Here is a 20,000-nt window from a genome sequence, read left to right as displayed (position 1 = left end):
TCTCTCTCTCTCTCTCTCTCTCTCTCTCTCTCTCTCTCTCTCTCTCTCTCTCTCTAACATATTACAACATGATTATTTTTTTCTAACAAGCTTTTATTCCCTCACTTCCACTGTATAGGGAAGTAATTGTAGCTTCCCTTGATTATTGTTAAATTGCCAGATTAGAGAAGTATTATATTAATAGTATTTGCCGTCTTGTTTAGCAATTATGTATTAATCTTAGCGGAGTAGAAGAGAATTCTCTTTTACATTGTGTATGAAAAAGGGAAACCCCCTTCCACGCTCGGAAAAGAGAACTGATCGAAAACCGATGAGTACTTCAAATATGATAGAGCCCCTACAGGCATCGTAGTATTAAACTAGACCTGTAAAGAAGTATACTAATATAAGTCCGAACATAGGAGATATTAGATAATCAGGTACGCTAACCTATTCCACCTAACTCGGGTGGCGACTAGGCCTAGGCTAGCCTAGATCCTGGACCCAGGAAACCCACTGTAAGTAGACTAATAATATAATCAGTATTTCGTATTTGCAGTTAAAATTGGTGACTTTTATGGCGAATTATAACACCCATTCCTTTGTTACCACATTTTTCTCGATCTAGGGCGTTACCATTTCAAAAAAATGACTGAAATAACGGACAGAAAAGTGACGAAATCACAGAAGGAGTATAGTAAAGCCCAGCCACAGGAGAGAGATTTGGAGGTCAGGGGATACTAGGAAAGGGTAGGGCGTAGGGCTTTACTCCGCAACCTGATAAATTATGAGAGCGAAAAGTAGAAGTAGGAGTCTTTTCTCAATCAGTATAGAAAGTAAGTGCCATTATAATACGCATACTGAATAGGCTCCGGTTTGGACGAACCACCGCTGATTAAGTGAAAATTATGCAAGAGCGCCTGATTTCAGTACCAACCAACACTGACCCGAACCAGGTTTTTGTTGAACATTACTTTAGTCTCTGCAATAGCAACAGCAACAATCAGAATGAGTTCGCCCGTATTGTTCTCGACGGCAAAGAAGAAAAAATTAGAAAAAAACCCAAAAATGTTACCCATAAAGAAGCGTTACCTTTATATGATTGTGCATTTCTGAGTGGATGCATTTGCTCTATGTCTTTGAATTGTATTGCCTGAAGAAGTGCCAGTGTCTATCCCTTCAGGTATGGTTAGCGTTGTGCTTATTATAATGGTACTTGCTGTCTATACTGATTGAGAAAAGATTCCTACTTCTACCTTTCGCTTTCATCATAATTTATCAGGTTTACCCCTTTTGTGATTTCATCACTTTTTTGCCTGTGATTACATGTAAAAGTTCCTCCTCACTATTTGCACGCGTGTATTAATTTTTACTCTCTCTATTGAGATTCTTTCTGACCGTACTAATATACGTTTTGCTTTATTTTTATTTAGTTCCAGTGTTTTATTTGTTCATCCACCAGTCTAATGTATATCCAGTTTTTCGCGGTAGATGAAAAATGATTTATGCGCCATTACAGTAAACGTTTTCGATAGCATTTATGAAAGAAGTTCCAGTTATTGCATTATCATTACCGCTATGAGTACTACTTTATTTCATAATGTCCAAACTCAACTCACAATTTGCAAGTCTAGTTAGAGGACCACAAAATAACAGGAATTTTCGTGGCGTCTCCGACCATCAGAAACTTAATGGAACAGAATTACAAATTCAAGACGATACGAGTACAGTGAGTGAAGTAACCGTAGACTAAGGCTTATCACGGTAACCTTAGAATGATATTTTCTTTCAGGTCATCTCCTGTAATGCGCTTCAAATTCTGAAGCTTATAGTTCATATTTTAAAATAAAAATCTTAAGTAATTTTATTTTCATTTCATGGCAGAAACGTACATGTTATTATAGTTACTGTCTAAATTACATCAAAACACTCACTGCAATGCAAATGTAAAGGTTTTCGTTACTATCCTTTATGATCCTGACCATCATAAAGAATGGTTTTATACATATTTTAGAGCAAAACCGGTTTTATATATGGAAATGGATTTTTCGAAACACTTGTCTCAAACGTAAAATAATTGTTTCCAAGGTCAATAAAAATCTCTGTACCAAATTTCATTTAATAAGATGAAATATAATTATAATTTAACATCACAGATAAATAACACTTACAATTGTGTTGTAAACAAGGTTTGGTATAGCTTTTACGTAAGTATTTTTTGTACAGTGTTAACAAAGTATTTACAGTATTTATTACTACACTATGTAAAGCTACCTCATAAAAGCAAAAGATTTATAACGTTATAATGGATAAAAGTCGACCATATTTCGTAAATAAACATTTGCCTGATTTGTACAGAACAAACGAACCAAGAGTTACAGAAATACATTTGGCCTTTGTTAGTTGGTATTATGAAACTAATACATGATTCGTGAATTATCTCTCAACATAAACACAATGTCTTTAGGAACTTTCATAACATCAGCAGTAATATTAAAGACTTAATAACACGAAGAGTCAACGCCGATCGCTGTATTTCTCGCCTTTCTGTAAGGTCTGTAACTAGATCTTGGTACTTATGACTCATCACTCATCCACCTCAGATACGTGGTCGGGTAGAAGCCACCGAGTCAAAGCAGCGGCGGAGTGCTGCTTTTAAAACGTTCATTTTGTCCACGGATTTTGTCAGTAAGATTTAATGCGCGAACATAATTCGTAAGGTCTCCCTTCCTTCAACCGAACAACGAATGCGTTTTCCGGCAGTTGCCAAGGGGATCTTTGGTATGAGACGGAGGGCAGCCTCCATATATAGTCGGGTAGGACGATGAAGAAGGTATTCTGAACTCCTGCCGGCAGTTTCCTGCGAAGTCCCGGAGGCTGCCGGCCGTGCAAGAACGCAGCGTCGGCAGATCGAAGACGCCGCGGATGAGAATGGCTTGGCACTCGGCCGTTCCGTTGTTCGGGTAGGTGAGCAAGAGCCCCTCGTCGCAAAATCCACGGTACAGTTTCCTGTAGCACCTCCCACTTTCGTTGTGGTATACGTACCCGTCCACGAGGCAGGGGTTCTTGCTGCACTCCACCACTCCCTTTTGGTTGATGACCAGATACTGCCCAAAATTACAATACCCTTGGTCACCCTGGGCGAAGCACTTCCCCGACCAAGGGTCGTAGAAGAAATTCGGGAGGCAGTCACAGTGAACGTAACCGGTGAAATCCACGTACAGCATTTGTCCCTCGCCGCAGATTGTGTTGTCGAGCACATTGACACATTTCCCCATGTACATGAGTTGTCCTGCTGGGCAAGGCTGTATTACACATTCGCCCACATTCTTCTTGCTGTTCAGGGCGAACCATTCGCCTTTGGGGCAGCCGTTTCTAGCGAGCATCCTCGTGCACGTCCCGTTGAAGTTCAGGAAACCTGACTCGGCCGAACATTCCTCTTTGCCACGATTGGCGTCGTTGGCATCTCGGTTTGACAGGTCTAGCTTGATTGGCGTTGGGAAAAAGACTATGTCCCCGCTACCGTCATCGCCGGCGTTAGCAGAAGGCACTGGGCTGGGTGATGAGTCTTCCTGATTCTGTCCAGGGAAACCTATGGAACTCGACCCCCCGCTTCCCTCATCTTGGAAATGATAATTTTCCTCCGTAACAGGAAGAAGTTCGAGCGTGTCCGATTTTTGTACCACCCGTTGGCTTCCGGGGTCTGCGGGAAGGCGTCTGTCAAATGAATCTCCGAAGAAGATGAGAGGGGGAGGCATCGGAGACTCGTTCGTTGCGCCAGGTCGTTCGACAGAGTTACGTCGCAGATTAACACCGGGCATCAATATAAAGGTGTCCCTCGCATTTCGACTTAGTTTCGTATGTAAAGGTACAGCGTCGTTAAGCGCAATAACAGCGCAGACAAGGAAATAGGCAGTTGCACGGGAGTTCATTTTGGCGGCGTTCTTCACCTAACAAAACACTCGAGAGTCAAGAGCCACTTGCCAAAAAAAAAACCACTGCCTTGGCACGCGACGCTTTCACCACTACGTCAAACCTGTAAGTGCTGCCGGAACATTCGCATCCTGTCTTTTATATGCTGGAACTCCCCCCCCCCCCACTATCCCACATTCTTCTCGGCCTTACGTGCGAGTTGCCACGTAGCATGAATTCGTCCTGTCAATTGCCGCGGATGTTGCAGTAATCCAAAGATAAGAGCGTGAAAATCATTTCTTGTAATAATAAGAGCGTTAAGAGAATCACCTTTGGACAAATATACTGACAAGACAGTAGTTAAGAATGAGTAAATCAAAGCTAAGTGACGTGAATGGGTTTTCCCATGTCGTAAAATTTTTTTAGGAATAACTGGAGCGTTTTAATAGTTGGCTTAGGAGAGTGCTACACGCTTAGGTATAATTAAAGGGTCCCCTAAATGGATAGATTCTTCCTATGGAAATAAAAGATACTACCCTTTATTATCCAAATGTACCATGTCCAAAAGGCATAGTCTTTTTGATACTATGGGTCTTTCATTTTTATTTTCATGCACCTTGTTTGCATTCTCAAACTATAAAAACACACACACACATATATATGTATGTATATGTATATACATGTATGTATGTATGTATGTATGTATGTATGTATGTATACACAAACTTTGCAGATGCTAACAAGATGGAAGTTATTTCAGCGAAAATAAAAAAGGACCTTTTATAAAAGTCATGTGGATTTGGCAACCCACAGCCCACCTTTAAGGGTCTGTGCGGCGTCCCTTCGGCCCCTAGCTGCAACCCCTTTTATTTCTTTTACTGTAGCTCCGTTCATATTCTTTTCTTCCATCTGACTTTCCACCATCTCTATGAGTTGTTTCATTGTGCAACTGTGAGGTTTTCCTCCTGTTACATCTATCAAACATTCTTACAGCCAATTTCCCTTTTAGCGCTGAATGACCTCAGGTCCCAGGGCTTGGCCTTTGGCCTAAATTCTGTATGCTATCTTATTCTATAAATGTGTCCTTGGAAAAGACTTTTAAGGATATAGACAAAGTGAGATTTCAGTTGATTTTCGCTTTGTTTGGGACTACGAATCCGGGCCCTAGAGTAAAATGCACGAGGAATTAGTTGGTTGCTCGACAAAAGGGAGGGAAGCATGAATTGTTTGTCCATTAACGATCTCATTATTCCAGTTTATTCCTGGAGAAGGGAAACTGGTGGGTAGGTGGTCAAACCAGTCTGTTGATGTGTGTATTGAACCTAGCCACTTGGGGAGTGGGTAGGGGGTCAAACCAGTCTGTTGATGTGTGTATTGAACCTAGCCACTTGGGGAGTGGGTAGGGCGTCAGACCAGTCTGTTGATGTGTGTATTGAACCTAGCCACTTGGGGAGTGGGTAGGGGGTCAAACCAGTCTGTTGATGTGTGTATTGAACCTAGCCACTTGGGGAGTGGGTAGGGGGTCAAACCAGTCTGTTGATGTGTGTATTGAACCTAGCCACTTGGGGAGTGGGTAGGGGGTCAAACCAGTCTGTTGATGTGTGTATTGAACCTAGCCACTTGGGGAGTGGGTAGGGGGTCAAACCAGCCCAGCTCGGTGCAGGTCCCCAGCCCGGAAAAGTAGGAAGGGTTCGATCCAGGAAGGGTATCCTTCCGTAAAACATCTGACAGAACCTAGTATGAAATGAGCCGTTCAAGTTGGAAACAGCTGGTGGAGGCTCATTAACAACAGCGTCCCAGACTAAGAATCAAGCTGAGAAGAGAGAAGAAGATGAAGTTGATAATATTATGTCTATCAAGAACGCAAATTCAGAGACTTGAAGATTTCAATTTCGAAGGAAGTCAAAACGATGGAAATGATTGTCATTTTTCCCCACCTCATATGTAACGAATGTCCGTCAGGTTTGAAAAGCATCTTGGCTTGAGAGGACGCGAATGAAATATAACCCAAGATCATGAAAATAGTTTTCCCATTTGGGGAATATACAAATTCTACTGCATTTTATAAAGCTTTGGAGTCAGATTCAGAGTTTAAATTCATCTATTCATTTGTTAAAGTAAAGTTGAACTCTGCCTCAGTCTTTTTCATATCATTCTGTATTGCATTGGATTGAGTCATTGGCAGGCTTTTCTGGCTCCTGAATTCTTAAGAAAAAAATCCGTTAAATGAAAGCAATATCAAGAAGACGAAATCAGTAAACTATCTTGAAACAGAAGTTTGTCCTACTTGTAAATACAAGTCTGATGGTAAGAGACTTTCAGGAGTACAATGCTCTAGGCATACGAAGTCTCTGTCTACCTTATACATGCATGCATACTTACATACAAATATATATATATATGTATATTATATATGTATATATATGTATATATAAACATACACAAACGAGACATCATCAATGCCAATCATCTTAGGTTCTCTTATCTGTCGATCTATGTGAACGTTTTATTTGTGTATCAATGCGTTTACTTTCAGTTGCGTGTAATATTTTGATATACTAATTTAATATCACCCATGTTATCTCTTCTGAACAGATCATCTTGATATCATTCCCATCAGGCAATATTGAAGGTTTTTTATCGTCTTATTCTTAAGTGATACAAAACTTTGAAGAAAATGTTGTTCCTGTTCAATTAAAAAGGAGGCAGTCACGAAGTGTTTTTTCTTTCTCGCGTAAAGGAAGAGCCTTAATGATTCACAAAAAAAAAAAATTGTGACTGCAGGCAGTATCCCTGCTGCCCTTCTGTCACTACGCAGATTGAAGCAGTTTCAAAATAAAGGAAAAATACAAATATGGCAATACACAGTTGTTACATCTCATGCTATCCATGGAGGTGAAGATATCCTGAGAGAGAGAGAGAGAGAGAGAGAGAGAGAGAGAGAGAGAGAGAGATAGAGAGAGAATACACAGTAGTTACATCTCATGCTATCCATGGAGGTGAAGATATCCTGAGAGAGAGAGAGAGAGAGAGAGAGAGAGAGAGAGAGAATTTACTCTAAAATTAAACACGATTAAATAAAATACTTTGAGCCTTCCCGAGCTCTGAATGCGATTCTAAGGTCTTCTGAAAACGTGTAACGTAACTACAGAACTACGTCAGGTGTCGCTAAAATGAAGGTTATCGTAAGTGCCTCTTCCTTTTAAGGGAATGCGTTTCTCTCGAGTCCTCCTTCTTCGGAGGTTACGTAAGGCTTCGTTCCTAATATCTTGCGGTTTTGTGTTTTCTGGTCCTTCGGCGTTACTGTAAGAGCGATGATCAGAGCGTGACGCTAAATTTAGACTTTTTTACGGATATTGCAACATCGGCGGGTTGAAAGGTCGCTGCGTATACCCAGAGTGTCATAAATCTGGTTTTGTGACGTCATAGTTGTGTTCGAATGCGTGAAATGGCAAAAGCTTCGATTTCACCTTCCACAGTATTTAGGCACATAGTTTGAAAATCTATCAGATATTTCGCTTAGAGGTCCCATATTTGCAACGCCTGGTCTGATATTCACATACAGTATATAGATAAAAAGACTTAATCACTCAGGTTAAGCACGACCCCCTAAAATGTGCATACGAACGCAGAGTGACGCAAACTGACGTCATAATTCTGTGACGTCACGGATACTAGTCTAACAGATTGAGCGGAAGCATGAGCGACCTTTGCGTGTTTTCAGAACGGGTGGCAGATATAGTTTGTATTTTTACTCTTGTCAAACGTGGCACGAAATCCTCTTGCATTTCAATTTGTTGAATGTTTAACCGTGAAATATATATTTTTTTATATTTCCAGTGGTTAGCAGCCTCATCTTACTATTGAGAAACACGACTGATTGTTACTCTGTTGATCTAAGCAGTGAATTATGTGCCTGGTTGCTAGTGGTGGGTTGTTAGTTATTAGGGTGGAGAAGGGCAGGGGGATAACAACGTCATCCCATAAAGGCATGGACCCTGTGGGTTGTAAAGTTAAAAAAAAAATGACAGAATACATATCTTAAATAAAACAACACGAGCTCATAAATCCATTTATATATTTCACTTCAATGATCAGATATACACAACAAAAAATTATACCAACAAGAGACTTTATTTACATTAAAAAGATAGCGATAGAGAGCATTGCAGGCCTTTCATCAAATATATCATATGTTTGGCGATTCCAGTAATAAAAATGTGTTTTTAATGTCGCAGATAATTGGCAGAGAATACTCATTATCCCCTTTTCACTATTGACTTGATGCTTTACAGATATATAACGGTTTATACAGATATTGTTTAATGATGACTTTCTGATATATATATATATATATATATATATATATATATATATATATATATATATATATATATATATAATTTTGTGTATGCGCCTTTTTACAAATCTGTATATACACACATACATTTAAAAGTACAAACACCCAATAACATGCGTCGTTACTTACACAAAATATCTTTGACTATCTTGACTCACGAATACAAGAAATGCCCATATTTACAATGAAAAAGACTGGTATTTCAAATAGATAACAGTCGAGACTAGTTCAGGACAAAAAATGAGTTGTAGGCGTATGATGTCTATAGTCTTTCATCTGTCAAGAAGCGGGTCCTTGTCTTTCCTTTTGGATAATAGCGTTAGGTAGCCTGTCCCATCCGCCTTTGCTAAGAAGATAATTTGTATATCGAGGTCGATGTATAGGCAGTTAGCAAAATGGTGTTGGTGGCTCATTTAAAGTTCGTTTAGTTAAGTCATTATTTCCTTCTAATTATGTACGTCAGTGACAAGCAGTTGTTAAGAGAGAGAGAGAGAGAGAGAGAGAGAGAGAGAGAGAGAGAGAGAGAGAGAGAGAGAGAGGCTGGCTGTAAAGCAACTGGGTGTGTCTGCCTGTTTTCATTATATTATATTATATTTAATTGCTTAAAATGCCTGAAACATTGTCAGTTTTTAGCAGAAAATTTAAATTTTTATAAAAATGAATCATATATTATATATATATTATATTAGATATATATATATATATATATATATATATATATATATATATATATATATAATATATAATATATATATAATTCGATGTATGGAAGTATAGAACTTCAGTTAGACGAACAGATACTTATAGAGAGAGAGAGAGAGAGAGAGAGAGAGAGAGAGAGAGAGAGAGAGAGAGAGAGAGAGAGAGAGAACTGGGGGAGGGTAGGGGACAGCTCCATCAAAACAGCCACTCCCTCGTCATGTTGGAGATGAACGTGGCTGGCGGAGGCTGGTTGGAGGTTGGAGATCGAGGTTGGTGGGACAAGGACAGGTTGAGCCTCTGGTGCAGCTGCGGGAGGGACACGCCGTGTAGGATCTCCCTCGCCAGGAGACTGCTGAAGGCGCTGCACCGGGATCCTACCACCTGTGGGTACACACAGACGATCATACACGAATGCTTTGGTAACTTGTAGTGATACATTTGATGTAAATACGAACTATATAACATTGGCAGAAATTGGTGCTTATTTATGGTAGGTCATATACAGTCATACATGCATGTATACGTGGATACATGATGTCATTCATACATGCATGTATACAAGGATACACAGTGTCAGTCATACATGCATCATATGAAACATCCATGAAGGGTTGCATACATCACTTATATTTACGCATGAAATTACGCATGAAACGTATGAATGCATTAGTTCATGTATGGCTACTTACATGAATACTCAACATGGCTGTGTATGTGAACTTTTGAAAAATGATGATACTGTACTTTTCTGTATATTTATCCAACATCTAATGCAATATGTAAATAGAAGTATGTTCTGCCTAAGCGCAAAAATGCTCACGAGACTGCATACTGCCTGTGTTCGTGATTACAAAAAACATAGAAAACAATAAATAATCATGATCTTTTGAAATAGCGTGTACTATCTTTTTACTGGTTAAATATTTAATGTATATTTAGAAATTCAATGATTATGTATTAATTCGCTGACTGTTAACGATCTCGAAGCTTCATATTAATTTTTTATTTATTGTTTTTGTAATGATATAAAAATATGACCTCTTCTCGTTCGTATTTACTTTTTTTTTGTATGACTCGAATCAGTAGGCCTACTGCCTCGTATCATCTTCATTTGTTCATTAGCGTATATTATTGACTGAAAAAAACATGACATTTTTTATCTTTATTTATTCACCTCCGTAGGGATGTAGCGACATCAGTGTACCTCACGTGGTGCACTGTAGGCATTACTCAAGATTCTCTGCAGCGTCGGCCCCTAGCTGCAACCCCTTTCATTCCTTTTACTGTCGCTCCGTTCATATTCTCTTTCTCCCACCGTACTTTCAATCCTCACCTACCATTTGTTTCAACATTATTTTCAGCGCTGAATGACCTCGTAGGTCCCAGCGCTTGGCCTTTGGCCAAAATTTTATATTGCAATTTTTATTTATTCCCTTACTACTGAGAGAGAGACAGTACGACCTGTTCACAACTTGTATATGACAGGTACAGTATTATTATTTTTTTTTATTATGAATCTTCCGCTTACCTGCAGCCTCTCCTGGGAGACGCCCCCGAAGACAGCCACGTTCGGATGCGACAGCGACGGAAGGATGTGGGCGTGCGGGTGGGCCTTGGCGTGTTGAGGGGCGGCGTCATCCATCTTCACGGACACGGCGTCCACGAAGAGGATGAGGGTTGGAGCCGCAGACAGGGCTTGGAAGTACGACGTCAGGAGGACGTTGGTGGGGGCGGAGTTCGCGGAAGACAGGTGAAGGGCCGGACCTTCGGGAGTGACCAGGATCTGGAGGTAGGACATTGCTTGGCTGAGATTAATCGATTATTATAGACACCATTACGTTATATATATATATATATATATATATATATATATATATATATATATATATATATATATATATATATATTTATATTTATATATATGTATATCGATATGTAGATATAGATATAGATATATGTATGTGTATGCATGTATATATATAGGCTATACATACATATATGTTATATATGTATATATATTTATATTTATATATGAATATATTACACATATATAAATGATATATTTATATCTATATATACTGTATACTGTATACATACATACATACATACATACATACATACACATATAGATATACTAAGATGGCTGACTCTGACTCCAAAGGGACAGTAGATAACTTTCTAGTTTTGTGGCAAGTCTTCTTTTAGTATGGGTGTAGCGACTCACCAGTTACCTAATTTACTCTTTAAGTAAAATCAGATACGATGAAATTTACAGAAAACTGGTCCAAGCCATTAACACACCCTTCCTCCCTCCCCCCTTCTCCCCCGTGGATCGATCTCGGGGTATCGAGCTGATGAGACCTTGTTGGAAGCACTGAGCACAAAATTAGAGGAAATGATCAACCATTACAGTTAGTATGTTTCGTACCAATAGCACTAATAGCATAATCATTGTGTAATTGAAATAATTAACAAGCGGTACGTAATTACTCAAAGAATCTGGTGATTTAGCGTGAAGGATTTCGTAAACGAGGATAAGATAGATTTTGACTAATATATGCATCTTTTCCCAATTTAGTTCAGTGACTTGCAGTCCACTTGGTTTTTCCTTTTACCCATACTTATTTATTTTTCTTTTATTACAATCGATGATTCTTTGAATATTCTTGTTATGTACTAATTTAGGTGCGAAGAAGCTCCTCTGTGACTAGTTATCAGTTGGTATCAGAATGGCGAGTCTTTTTCATATCTATACCAAGAGAGAGAGAGAGAGAGAGAGAGAGAGAGAGAGAGAGAGAGAGAGGGGGAATTTTGGTGTTATTTCTCACTCATTTTATCAGGAAACCATGAAGACTGCAAAAAAATGTTAACAAACGTAAGACCTGGCGGATATCTGCGTGACATTTATGGAGAAATTAATTGTTTTGTTTTCAACTTAGTGAGTGGGTGGCGGTCACCGTGACTCCAGCGCGCGCGCGCGGGACGATCCCAGTCGGTAAAAAAGGAATTATGTACCGGAGGAGTTACGCAACTCGGGGCAGAGTTAGGAAAAATGAGTTCGCGGGTATTCAAGGAGTTCTGAAGCCCAAGGAAGGAATTCCCCCCCTCAGGGGAAATTCCCTTGAATAAAAGCTCTTCGAGGGTTAGGTTTGCTTATTACTTTTGCTTAAGATTAGTCTGGTCTTATGCCAGCTTGGGGTCTTGCTTTTGGGGCAGCCCGTAACACACTAGAGGAGAGGTTTGTCTTTTCATGTGTGGATTAAGCAGCATTTCTATAGTATATAAAAAATGGTGCAGTAATAATGTTGGAATTTCCGTTTATTGTTTAACGTTGCAATTCTATCTGTCCTGCATAAGAAAATGAACAAGTTAGGGGATTCGGTGCAAGCACTCATATCTTGTGAAATTCACCCGAAATTTCGATGTTTAAAGTCAGCATTTAATACCTGGCAGTATCGTAATTTCTTCCCTAAAACTTTTGAAGAATAACGGGTTTCGAATTAAAGCATATTTTAGGCATGATTAAATTTACAGTTTAAATGGAAGTAAGTTCAGTGAACACTACCACTGAAAGAAGGTACGGTAAGGTTTGTTGTATGATTGTGAATGAAGACGTTTAGGAAGAAAATGGAGGAGAGATTTTGTAGAAGAATGGACAGAGAGAGAGAGAGAGAGAGAGAGAGAGAGAGAGAGAGAGAGAGAGAGAGAGAGAGAGAGAGAGTGTTGAAAGGAATTACGACAAATGTTTAGTTTATTGGTGTAAGTTTTAAGAAAGGAAGGTTTGGAGATGTTGCTTGGCTGGAAAAAATTTACGTAAAGAGAGTTAGGAAAAATTAAATATGGATGGGAAATGAAGAGGGACTGGAGGAGAGAGAGAGAGAGAGAGAGAGAGAGAGAGAGAGAGAGAGAGAGAGAGAGAGAGCAGCCTCAAACCTGGCTCAGCATAGAAGAGATCATGTCCTTTATCTATAATAACCCCCTCCCCCCTTGGGGTGGTTTCAGAGGTTGCTGCCATTCAGGTTTATATCAACTATTTTGGAATAGAGCCCATCTCCCAAGATCATGTGTATTCTCGGGGATTTATGTGCCGACAGTGTCAGCATTCCTTGGTGGTCACCTACCCAGACCCGACATAGCATTATATATTATGTATATGTGTGTGTATACACGAACACACGTGGATATATATATATATATATATATATATATATATATATATATATATATATATATATATAGAGAGAGAGAGAGAGAGAGAGAGAGAGAGAGAGAGAGAGAGAGAGTCTGTGCATACCAGACCGACGACGAGTAGCCCTGAGTTAATGCGTACAAAGCGGAACCCTCTGAGAAAAGAGAGCCATCAGTTAGAGAAGAAAACATGCGTCGTACCGTATGCAAATCACTGATGATAATGACGCGCCTTCTCTGTAAGATGATGCTACTTATCCCGAAGTAATTATACTGTTGTCCTCTCATCATTCAGACGTCATCGCTGTGTGTGAATCATCTGTTTGTTACACATAATATCATCCAGTATCAACAAACGCCTGTTTCGTCTTTTGCGTTGTATTCGTCTTTTCAGAGCATTCACGGTTCGTACCAGTTCGACGACGTTAGCGTCAACAGATTCCTCTTGATTGTAATTGCGTCAAAGGAAATGTCATCTTAATTGGTTATTAGAAGGACGAAGATTCCCCTCGTGGGATGTATAGAGGTTTCGTTGTGTTTCGGTAAAGTTTCGTAACTCATGAACGGGGTGCCTGAATTTTAATTTTTATTTCAAGTATTTTGCGTCAGAATTATCGGTGGGTTTTCAGATGGCTCGCCTACGTATTGCATTGTGGGTCGCATGACGTTGCGCAAGAAACTTGTCAGAACTGCACAGAATTCTCATGTATTTTCCGTAAGAATTACGCAGGTGCTGTAACATGGACAAGTAACCGCATAAACGCGTGGAAAACTTGAAACGTTTGGAGGCCCGTACACAAGAAGCGGCGGAAAGAAGAGATAAAGTGATGGTTATTTTTTTATGCTTTCTCCTCACTGCTTGTCTTCACTTTATTCTCTTTCGTATTTATTTCTAGTTTTTTTAAGAAAATGGTTTCGAGTAGTCTCCCGTCAAAGAACGAATAGATATTTGTTGATTGTGTAGACTTGCTGATGTAGGACATGACGCGATAAATAAAAGAAAAAAATTTTATTGATTGCTCGGTTACTTACGTAATTGAACTGTGTAGTAAGTTTCTGTAGATATTAGCCAATTCTTTTTATACTGCCACTTTTCATTTCAGATTTTTTCATGTGATTTTTTTAAACTCCTAGCAACTTGAGTAAATAAATGTTCACACTATGTATGTATATATATATATATATATATATATATATATATATATATATATGTATATAGATATGGATATTTATGTAAATTACTATATAATCTGTAAACATAGTACATCCTTGTCTCAAAGCCCGTGTTATACCAAACCAATAACTCGTATATTCTACCACTCTTCAGTTCTTTCATAAAATGTTTAAACTCACAATGAATTATCTTCTATAATATACGCCCTCAAAATCCCAACATTGCTTCTATTGATTCTATCATAAGCTTTTTCTGTGTCCATTATGCCATTTATAGTTTTTCCTCCTTTCCAGCTCATATAACTTTTTCATCACAAACGTGATCCACACGACTTCCCCCTTCTCTTAACCCATACTATTTTCCCCCATCAGCCCACCTGTCATCTGTCTCACTTTCCTTGGTGCAGTAGGTAACATTATGCCTCTATAATTCTTGCAGTCTCCTATATCACACTTAATCTTCTGTGAAGGATCAGTTATCCTTCTCACCCATTCCTTTGGAGCCTGGCTCCCCTCTAGACACATTTTGGACAACTGTGAAGCCGTCCAGTCACGGTTTTATTCCTGTACCTAAGCATTGCTTTTGCAATCCTGTCACTAGCAACTCTTGTGGTCTTTCCATCCTTTGAAAGCCGGTTGGATAAAGTCATTGTCGTCCATGGTCAGCACAAAGTCCTAGGTTCGAATACCGTTCGTGATGAATGCACATTATATATATATATATATATATATATATATATATATATATATATATATATAATGTATATAAGTCCCTTTGGTTGTAAGTTATTCTTAAGGTATGGTGAATTCGATATTAATGGGTTATTTGTAGATTAATAGTTTGAAAATTACATCTATTTCTTCAGTTGCCGATATTTGTAACATTGACCATACCACTGCTCTTTTGGATACCGTTCAGCATTGTTGTATTTTGGACAGTACTTAATGGGTTACCACAGAGAAAAGTCCCTGGAACATTCATGAAGCAGGACCTTAGGTCTAGCAACCTCATCCCATGATGCATACAGAAAACTGGAAGAATATAACCCTCTGGACCCATCACCTTCAAGTTCTACAATTAGAAAACAATAGAAGGTCCTACCTCGCCACTTATGTACAAGATAACGGCAGTGTCTGCTTCAGGGTCGATCCTTTCGGCGAATTCCTGGACTTGTTGCGTAATTGTCTCTGTCGTCGCCTTCCGTAGGACATGTTGCACCACCTGCAGGAGAAATTAAGGTTGAGAAAGCATTCCGTGCCGTCTGCGGGAGATAACCAAGATTTGGATTGCGTATTGCTGGAGAAATCAGACGGCAGAAAAGTAAGCTAAAGTGCATGAATTAATAGGTAAATAAATAAGTAAATAAATACACGAGAGAAAGCGCGTTCACAACTAAATAAAAGGAAGAAGAATGTAAGGGTAACCCACATCTAAATACGAAAAGTCTTTATTATCATTTTGAATTTAATCCAAGGTCAAAATCAGCGTGAATCAGTGTGATATATGCAAATGCACCGTTGATCATATTTATTATAGGTAATCAATGAATCAATATTCTAAACAATTATTCCTTTGGTCGAAACTCTATATTCCATTCCATTCCTCCGAGAGAACCTTATAAAGAATGCGCACAACCAACTTTTGTTATTATTTACGACCAGCTTCATCTACCTTCCTTTAATCCTGTGGATAGTATTTGACGACGAACGAAAGTAGGAAAGACCCGAAAAATCCCAAATGGAAAAGACGGTAAGGAGTGTGGGAAAAAGACCTGTAATGCCAGCCTTTATCAGTCTTAATCTCGGAAAATTTGGCGAAAACTGGTTCTTACCCCAGCACTAAATATACCTTTTTGCACCACAGTTTCTTTCTATATTTAAGAAATAGAACTTATCTCTTTACAGTCTCAGAAAAGGCTTGCACCATCTTCTGCGCGAAAAGGGGAAACGAAAAGAGAAAGCAGTTATCAGTGAACAAAAGAAAGCAGTGTTCTTTTGCCCTTCGAAATTGAACTCTTCAGGATCCGAGTAAGGAAACAGAAGAGTAGTTTTGAAAATCAAACTTTTTAATAACAGTTTTTCATGAATGAATTCTCTATCCAGTTTTGAAAATCAAACTTTTTAATAACAGTTTTTCATGAATGAATTCTCTATCCAGTTTTGAAAATCAAACTTTTTAATAACAGTTTTTCATGAATGAATTCTCTATCCAGTTTTGAAAATCAAACTTTTTAATAACAGTTTTTCATGAATGAATTCTCTATCCAGTTTTGAAAATCAAACTTTTTAATAACAGTTTTTCATGAATGAATTCTCTATCCAGTTTTGAAAATCAAACTTTTTAATAACAGTTTTTCATGAATGAATTCTCTACCCAGTTTTGAAAATCAAACTTTTTAATAACAGTTTTTCATGAATGAATTCTCTATCTAGTTTTGAAAATCAAACTTTTTAATAACAGTTTTTCATGAATGAATTCTCTATCCAGTTTTGAAAATCAAACTTTTTAATAACAGTTTTTCATGAATGAATTCTCTATCCAGTTTTGAAAATCAAACTTTTTAATAACATACGAATAAAGGAAATACACGTGCGTTTATTCATGAATCAATTCTAACAGGTTTTCACGACTATACTCTTTTCGATTTACGAACAAAGGAAATGGAAATGAATAAACAATATCCCTGTCAGTCATCAAATACGTATCACAGCTAGGCTGAGTTCACGATTCGTATAAGGCAGTGACGTCACGCGAATGCTATGCGTGCTACACCACACCAGTATAACGTCATGCATGACATATTTTCCTATTCCACTTTAATAAGTAATATCTATAGCTATTCTAAACCCGTTCGTTACCGTATACAGAGTAACCGGATAAGTGTAGGAAGGTATTTTCTGACAAGTGTCATTGTAAACAGTATTCTCTCCCGCAGTACTGTAGGATAAAATTGGTGCACTATCGATGCATCCTGCAATTCCGCCTGCAAATGGAAGTACTTGGCAACACGGAAATTGTTCGTTGGCGTGTTTTATATATATATATATATATATATATATATATATATATATATATATATATATATATATATATATATATATATATATGTATATTTATTTTATACATATATACACACATTATATATATATATATATATATATATATATATATATTTATATAACTATATATATATATATATATATATATATATATATATATATATATATATATATATATATATGTGTGTGTGTGTGTGTGTGTGTGTGTGTGTGTGGGATGAGGTTACTAGCTTCATGAAAGCCCTTTTCACCGTGGATGCGGCCGCAGCAGGTACGTAAGCAATTAACTGCTTAGGTGAACAGAGGGTGCCCAATCTCCCGTTCTTGCCCGGGACTCGAACTTGTGTCAGTTCGATTGGTACGCGAGGAGGTTAAGAACTAAACGCACGAGAGTCGAACGATACAATTTAGACAATTATTCCTATTCTTGTCTTTACAAATATAGTAAAACCAGAACTATCAAACAGAGAACGGAAGTATCATTGAAAATAATAACGACAGTGAAACTGATGATACAAAGCAAATAAAAGAAAGGAAATACGCGAACACTGTACTAAAATCATTTATCATGCGGAAATTGCTTTGCATATGAAGCGAGACAGGATAGTGAAAATAAAAAAAAAAAATGAAATCGTCATACAGTTCTTTTGAGTGAGTAAAGCAATTTCCCTTGCCCGTGTAATTTTTTAATCACTACCTGAAATTATAGATTTACTCATTTCCACTTTATTGCTTGTTCGCTTATTTATTCATTATTATAAAAGTCTTTTTCCTTGCATCTTCTTATTATAAAAGTCTTTTTCCTTGCATCTTCTTATTTACACCTAACGCTTTTTTAAGACGTAATTAGACTGTGAAGGTAATGTAAACATCTCCTCTGTTAATCTATTAGTGTATAAGGCTTCAGGATTTTATTCACTGTACTGACATCTGGACTCTACGAGCCTTTACCAAAACCGTTCCTAGAGTTAAAGATGAGAACAGTGCAAAATTAATAGGAAATGTATTATATAAAATTCTTAGCAAGATACTTTAGCCATTATGCGAATACCATTTGAAGAGGTACACTGAATATTGATATGACACAAAAGTTGATGATACCCAAATCTTCACACTGGAATCGCTTTATGGCTTAAATAAAAGCGTATTGAATGAAATGCAAAATTAGAAATAAATACGGGATAAGACAGAGAAACTTCGACTTGCTAAGTTGATGATGAAGGTAATGAACTAAATAACTAAAACGAATAAAAACAAATATAACTCTAGAACCTTTGTACATAGTTAAGTCAACTAACCTGCAGCGTTGGCGATACGAAGATACAATTTCGTGAAATAAGGAAGAGAGATAACGCAGAAGATAATACGGAGAGTAAAAAAAAAATGTAAAGGCCTTACTACACAAATTCAAAGAAAGACCACAAATAAAGAAAATGCAAAAAAAAAACCTGAAACGAAAGTTCTTCGCGAAGAATGTTCGGGCCCACTCACCTGGAACGGCCTGGGAAGAGAGAGCAGTACAGAGGCAATTTCGCCACCCCCGGCGACGCACGAGTCCCCCGCTTTTCCCACCCCGTCCAGGACCAGCGACGGGGGCGGGGCGCTTAACAGGAGGGCATGCCGGATCTTCTCGGGCGGGAAACAGGTCGGAGAGTAGGATATGCAGAGAAGAAAAAAAAGGTGTGATGTACAAAGATCATCACGAATCTCCACGATGTTTTTTTTTATATATAGCGTTATTCTTTCAGCTTTCGATGGTGTTTGTCCTTTGCATAGTGAAGGGCGTTAAGATTGCTAGCGAATTATTTAGGCTTTTAATGAAGCATATCTATTAGTGTCATCAACATTGCACACTTATACATTATATACATACAGTACATATATATATATGTATAAATGTGTGTATTATGTTATTATGTATATATATATATATATATATATATATATATATATATATATATATATATATATATATATATATATATATATATATATATATATTATATACACACACACACACACACATATATATATATATATATATATATATATATATATATATATATATATATATATATATATATATATGTATAAGTAAAGGTAAATTCAAAAAACCGAAAAAGGAACAACGGAGTGGTTGTTAGGCCTTTCGACATAATGGTCCTTTACTGGCAGACTGATGAAAAATATAAAAATGAGTTTATATTTTTCATCACTCTGCTAGTGAAGGACCGTTGTGTCGAAAGGCCTAGCAACCACTCCGTTTTTTTCTTTTTTCCTTTGTGGCATTTGCCTTTAATTATACATTCATCACGCTCCATATCTTCTTGAATCAGTTATTCATTATATATATATATATATATATATATATATATGTGTGTATGTATTTTATACACACTCTATATATATATAGCGTGTGTGTATTTGTGTCATCATCAAAATGTCTACTGTATTTTATACACACTATATATATATATATATATATATATATATATATATATATATATATATATATATATATATAGCGTGTGTGTATTTGTGTCATCATCAAAATGTCTAATGTATTTTATACACACACACATATATATATATATATATATATATATATATATATATATATATATAT

General features: G+C 37.5%; 2 protein-coding genes across 2 annotated transcripts in view; one reads left to right on the top strand and one right to left on the bottom strand.

Moving 5' to 3' along the window:
• LOC136825703 (ribosomal L1 domain-containing protein 1-like) overlaps positions 1 to 20,000 on the top strand; it is a 170,950-nt gene that overhangs the window by 97,407 nt on the left and 53,543 nt on the right. The gene's annotated exons all lie outside the window — the stretch shown is intronic.
• The window catches only part of LOC136825702 (serine/threonine-protein phosphatase 6 regulatory ankyrin repeat subunit B-like), a 26,419-nt gene continuing 15,408 nt past the window's right edge, over positions 8,990 to 20,000 (bottom strand). The window contains exons 7-10 of the mRNA XM_067082447.1: positions 18,866 to 19,000; positions 15,417 to 15,536; positions 10,482 to 10,736; positions 8,990 to 9,334 (exon numbers count right to left, since the gene is read on the bottom strand). Coding sequence (XP_066938548.1) covers positions 9,149 to 9,334; positions 10,482 to 10,736; positions 15,417 to 15,536; positions 18,866 to 19,000 — 696 coding nt within the window. The 3' untranslated portion in view covers positions 8,990 to 9,148. The remainder of the gene's footprint in view (positions 9,335 to 10,481; positions 10,737 to 15,416; positions 15,537 to 18,865; positions 19,001 to 20,000) is intronic.

The sequence above is a fragment of the Macrobrachium rosenbergii genome, chromosome 39, assembly GCF_040412425.1.
Source record: "Macrobrachium rosenbergii isolate ZJJX-2024 chromosome 39, ASM4041242v1, whole genome shotgun sequence".
Lineage (NCBI taxonomy): Eukaryota > Metazoa > Arthropoda > Malacostraca > Decapoda > Palaemonidae > Macrobrachium > Macrobrachium rosenbergii.
Note: the sequence above shows the minus strand (reverse complement) of the source record. Positions and strands in the feature narration are given on the sequence as shown.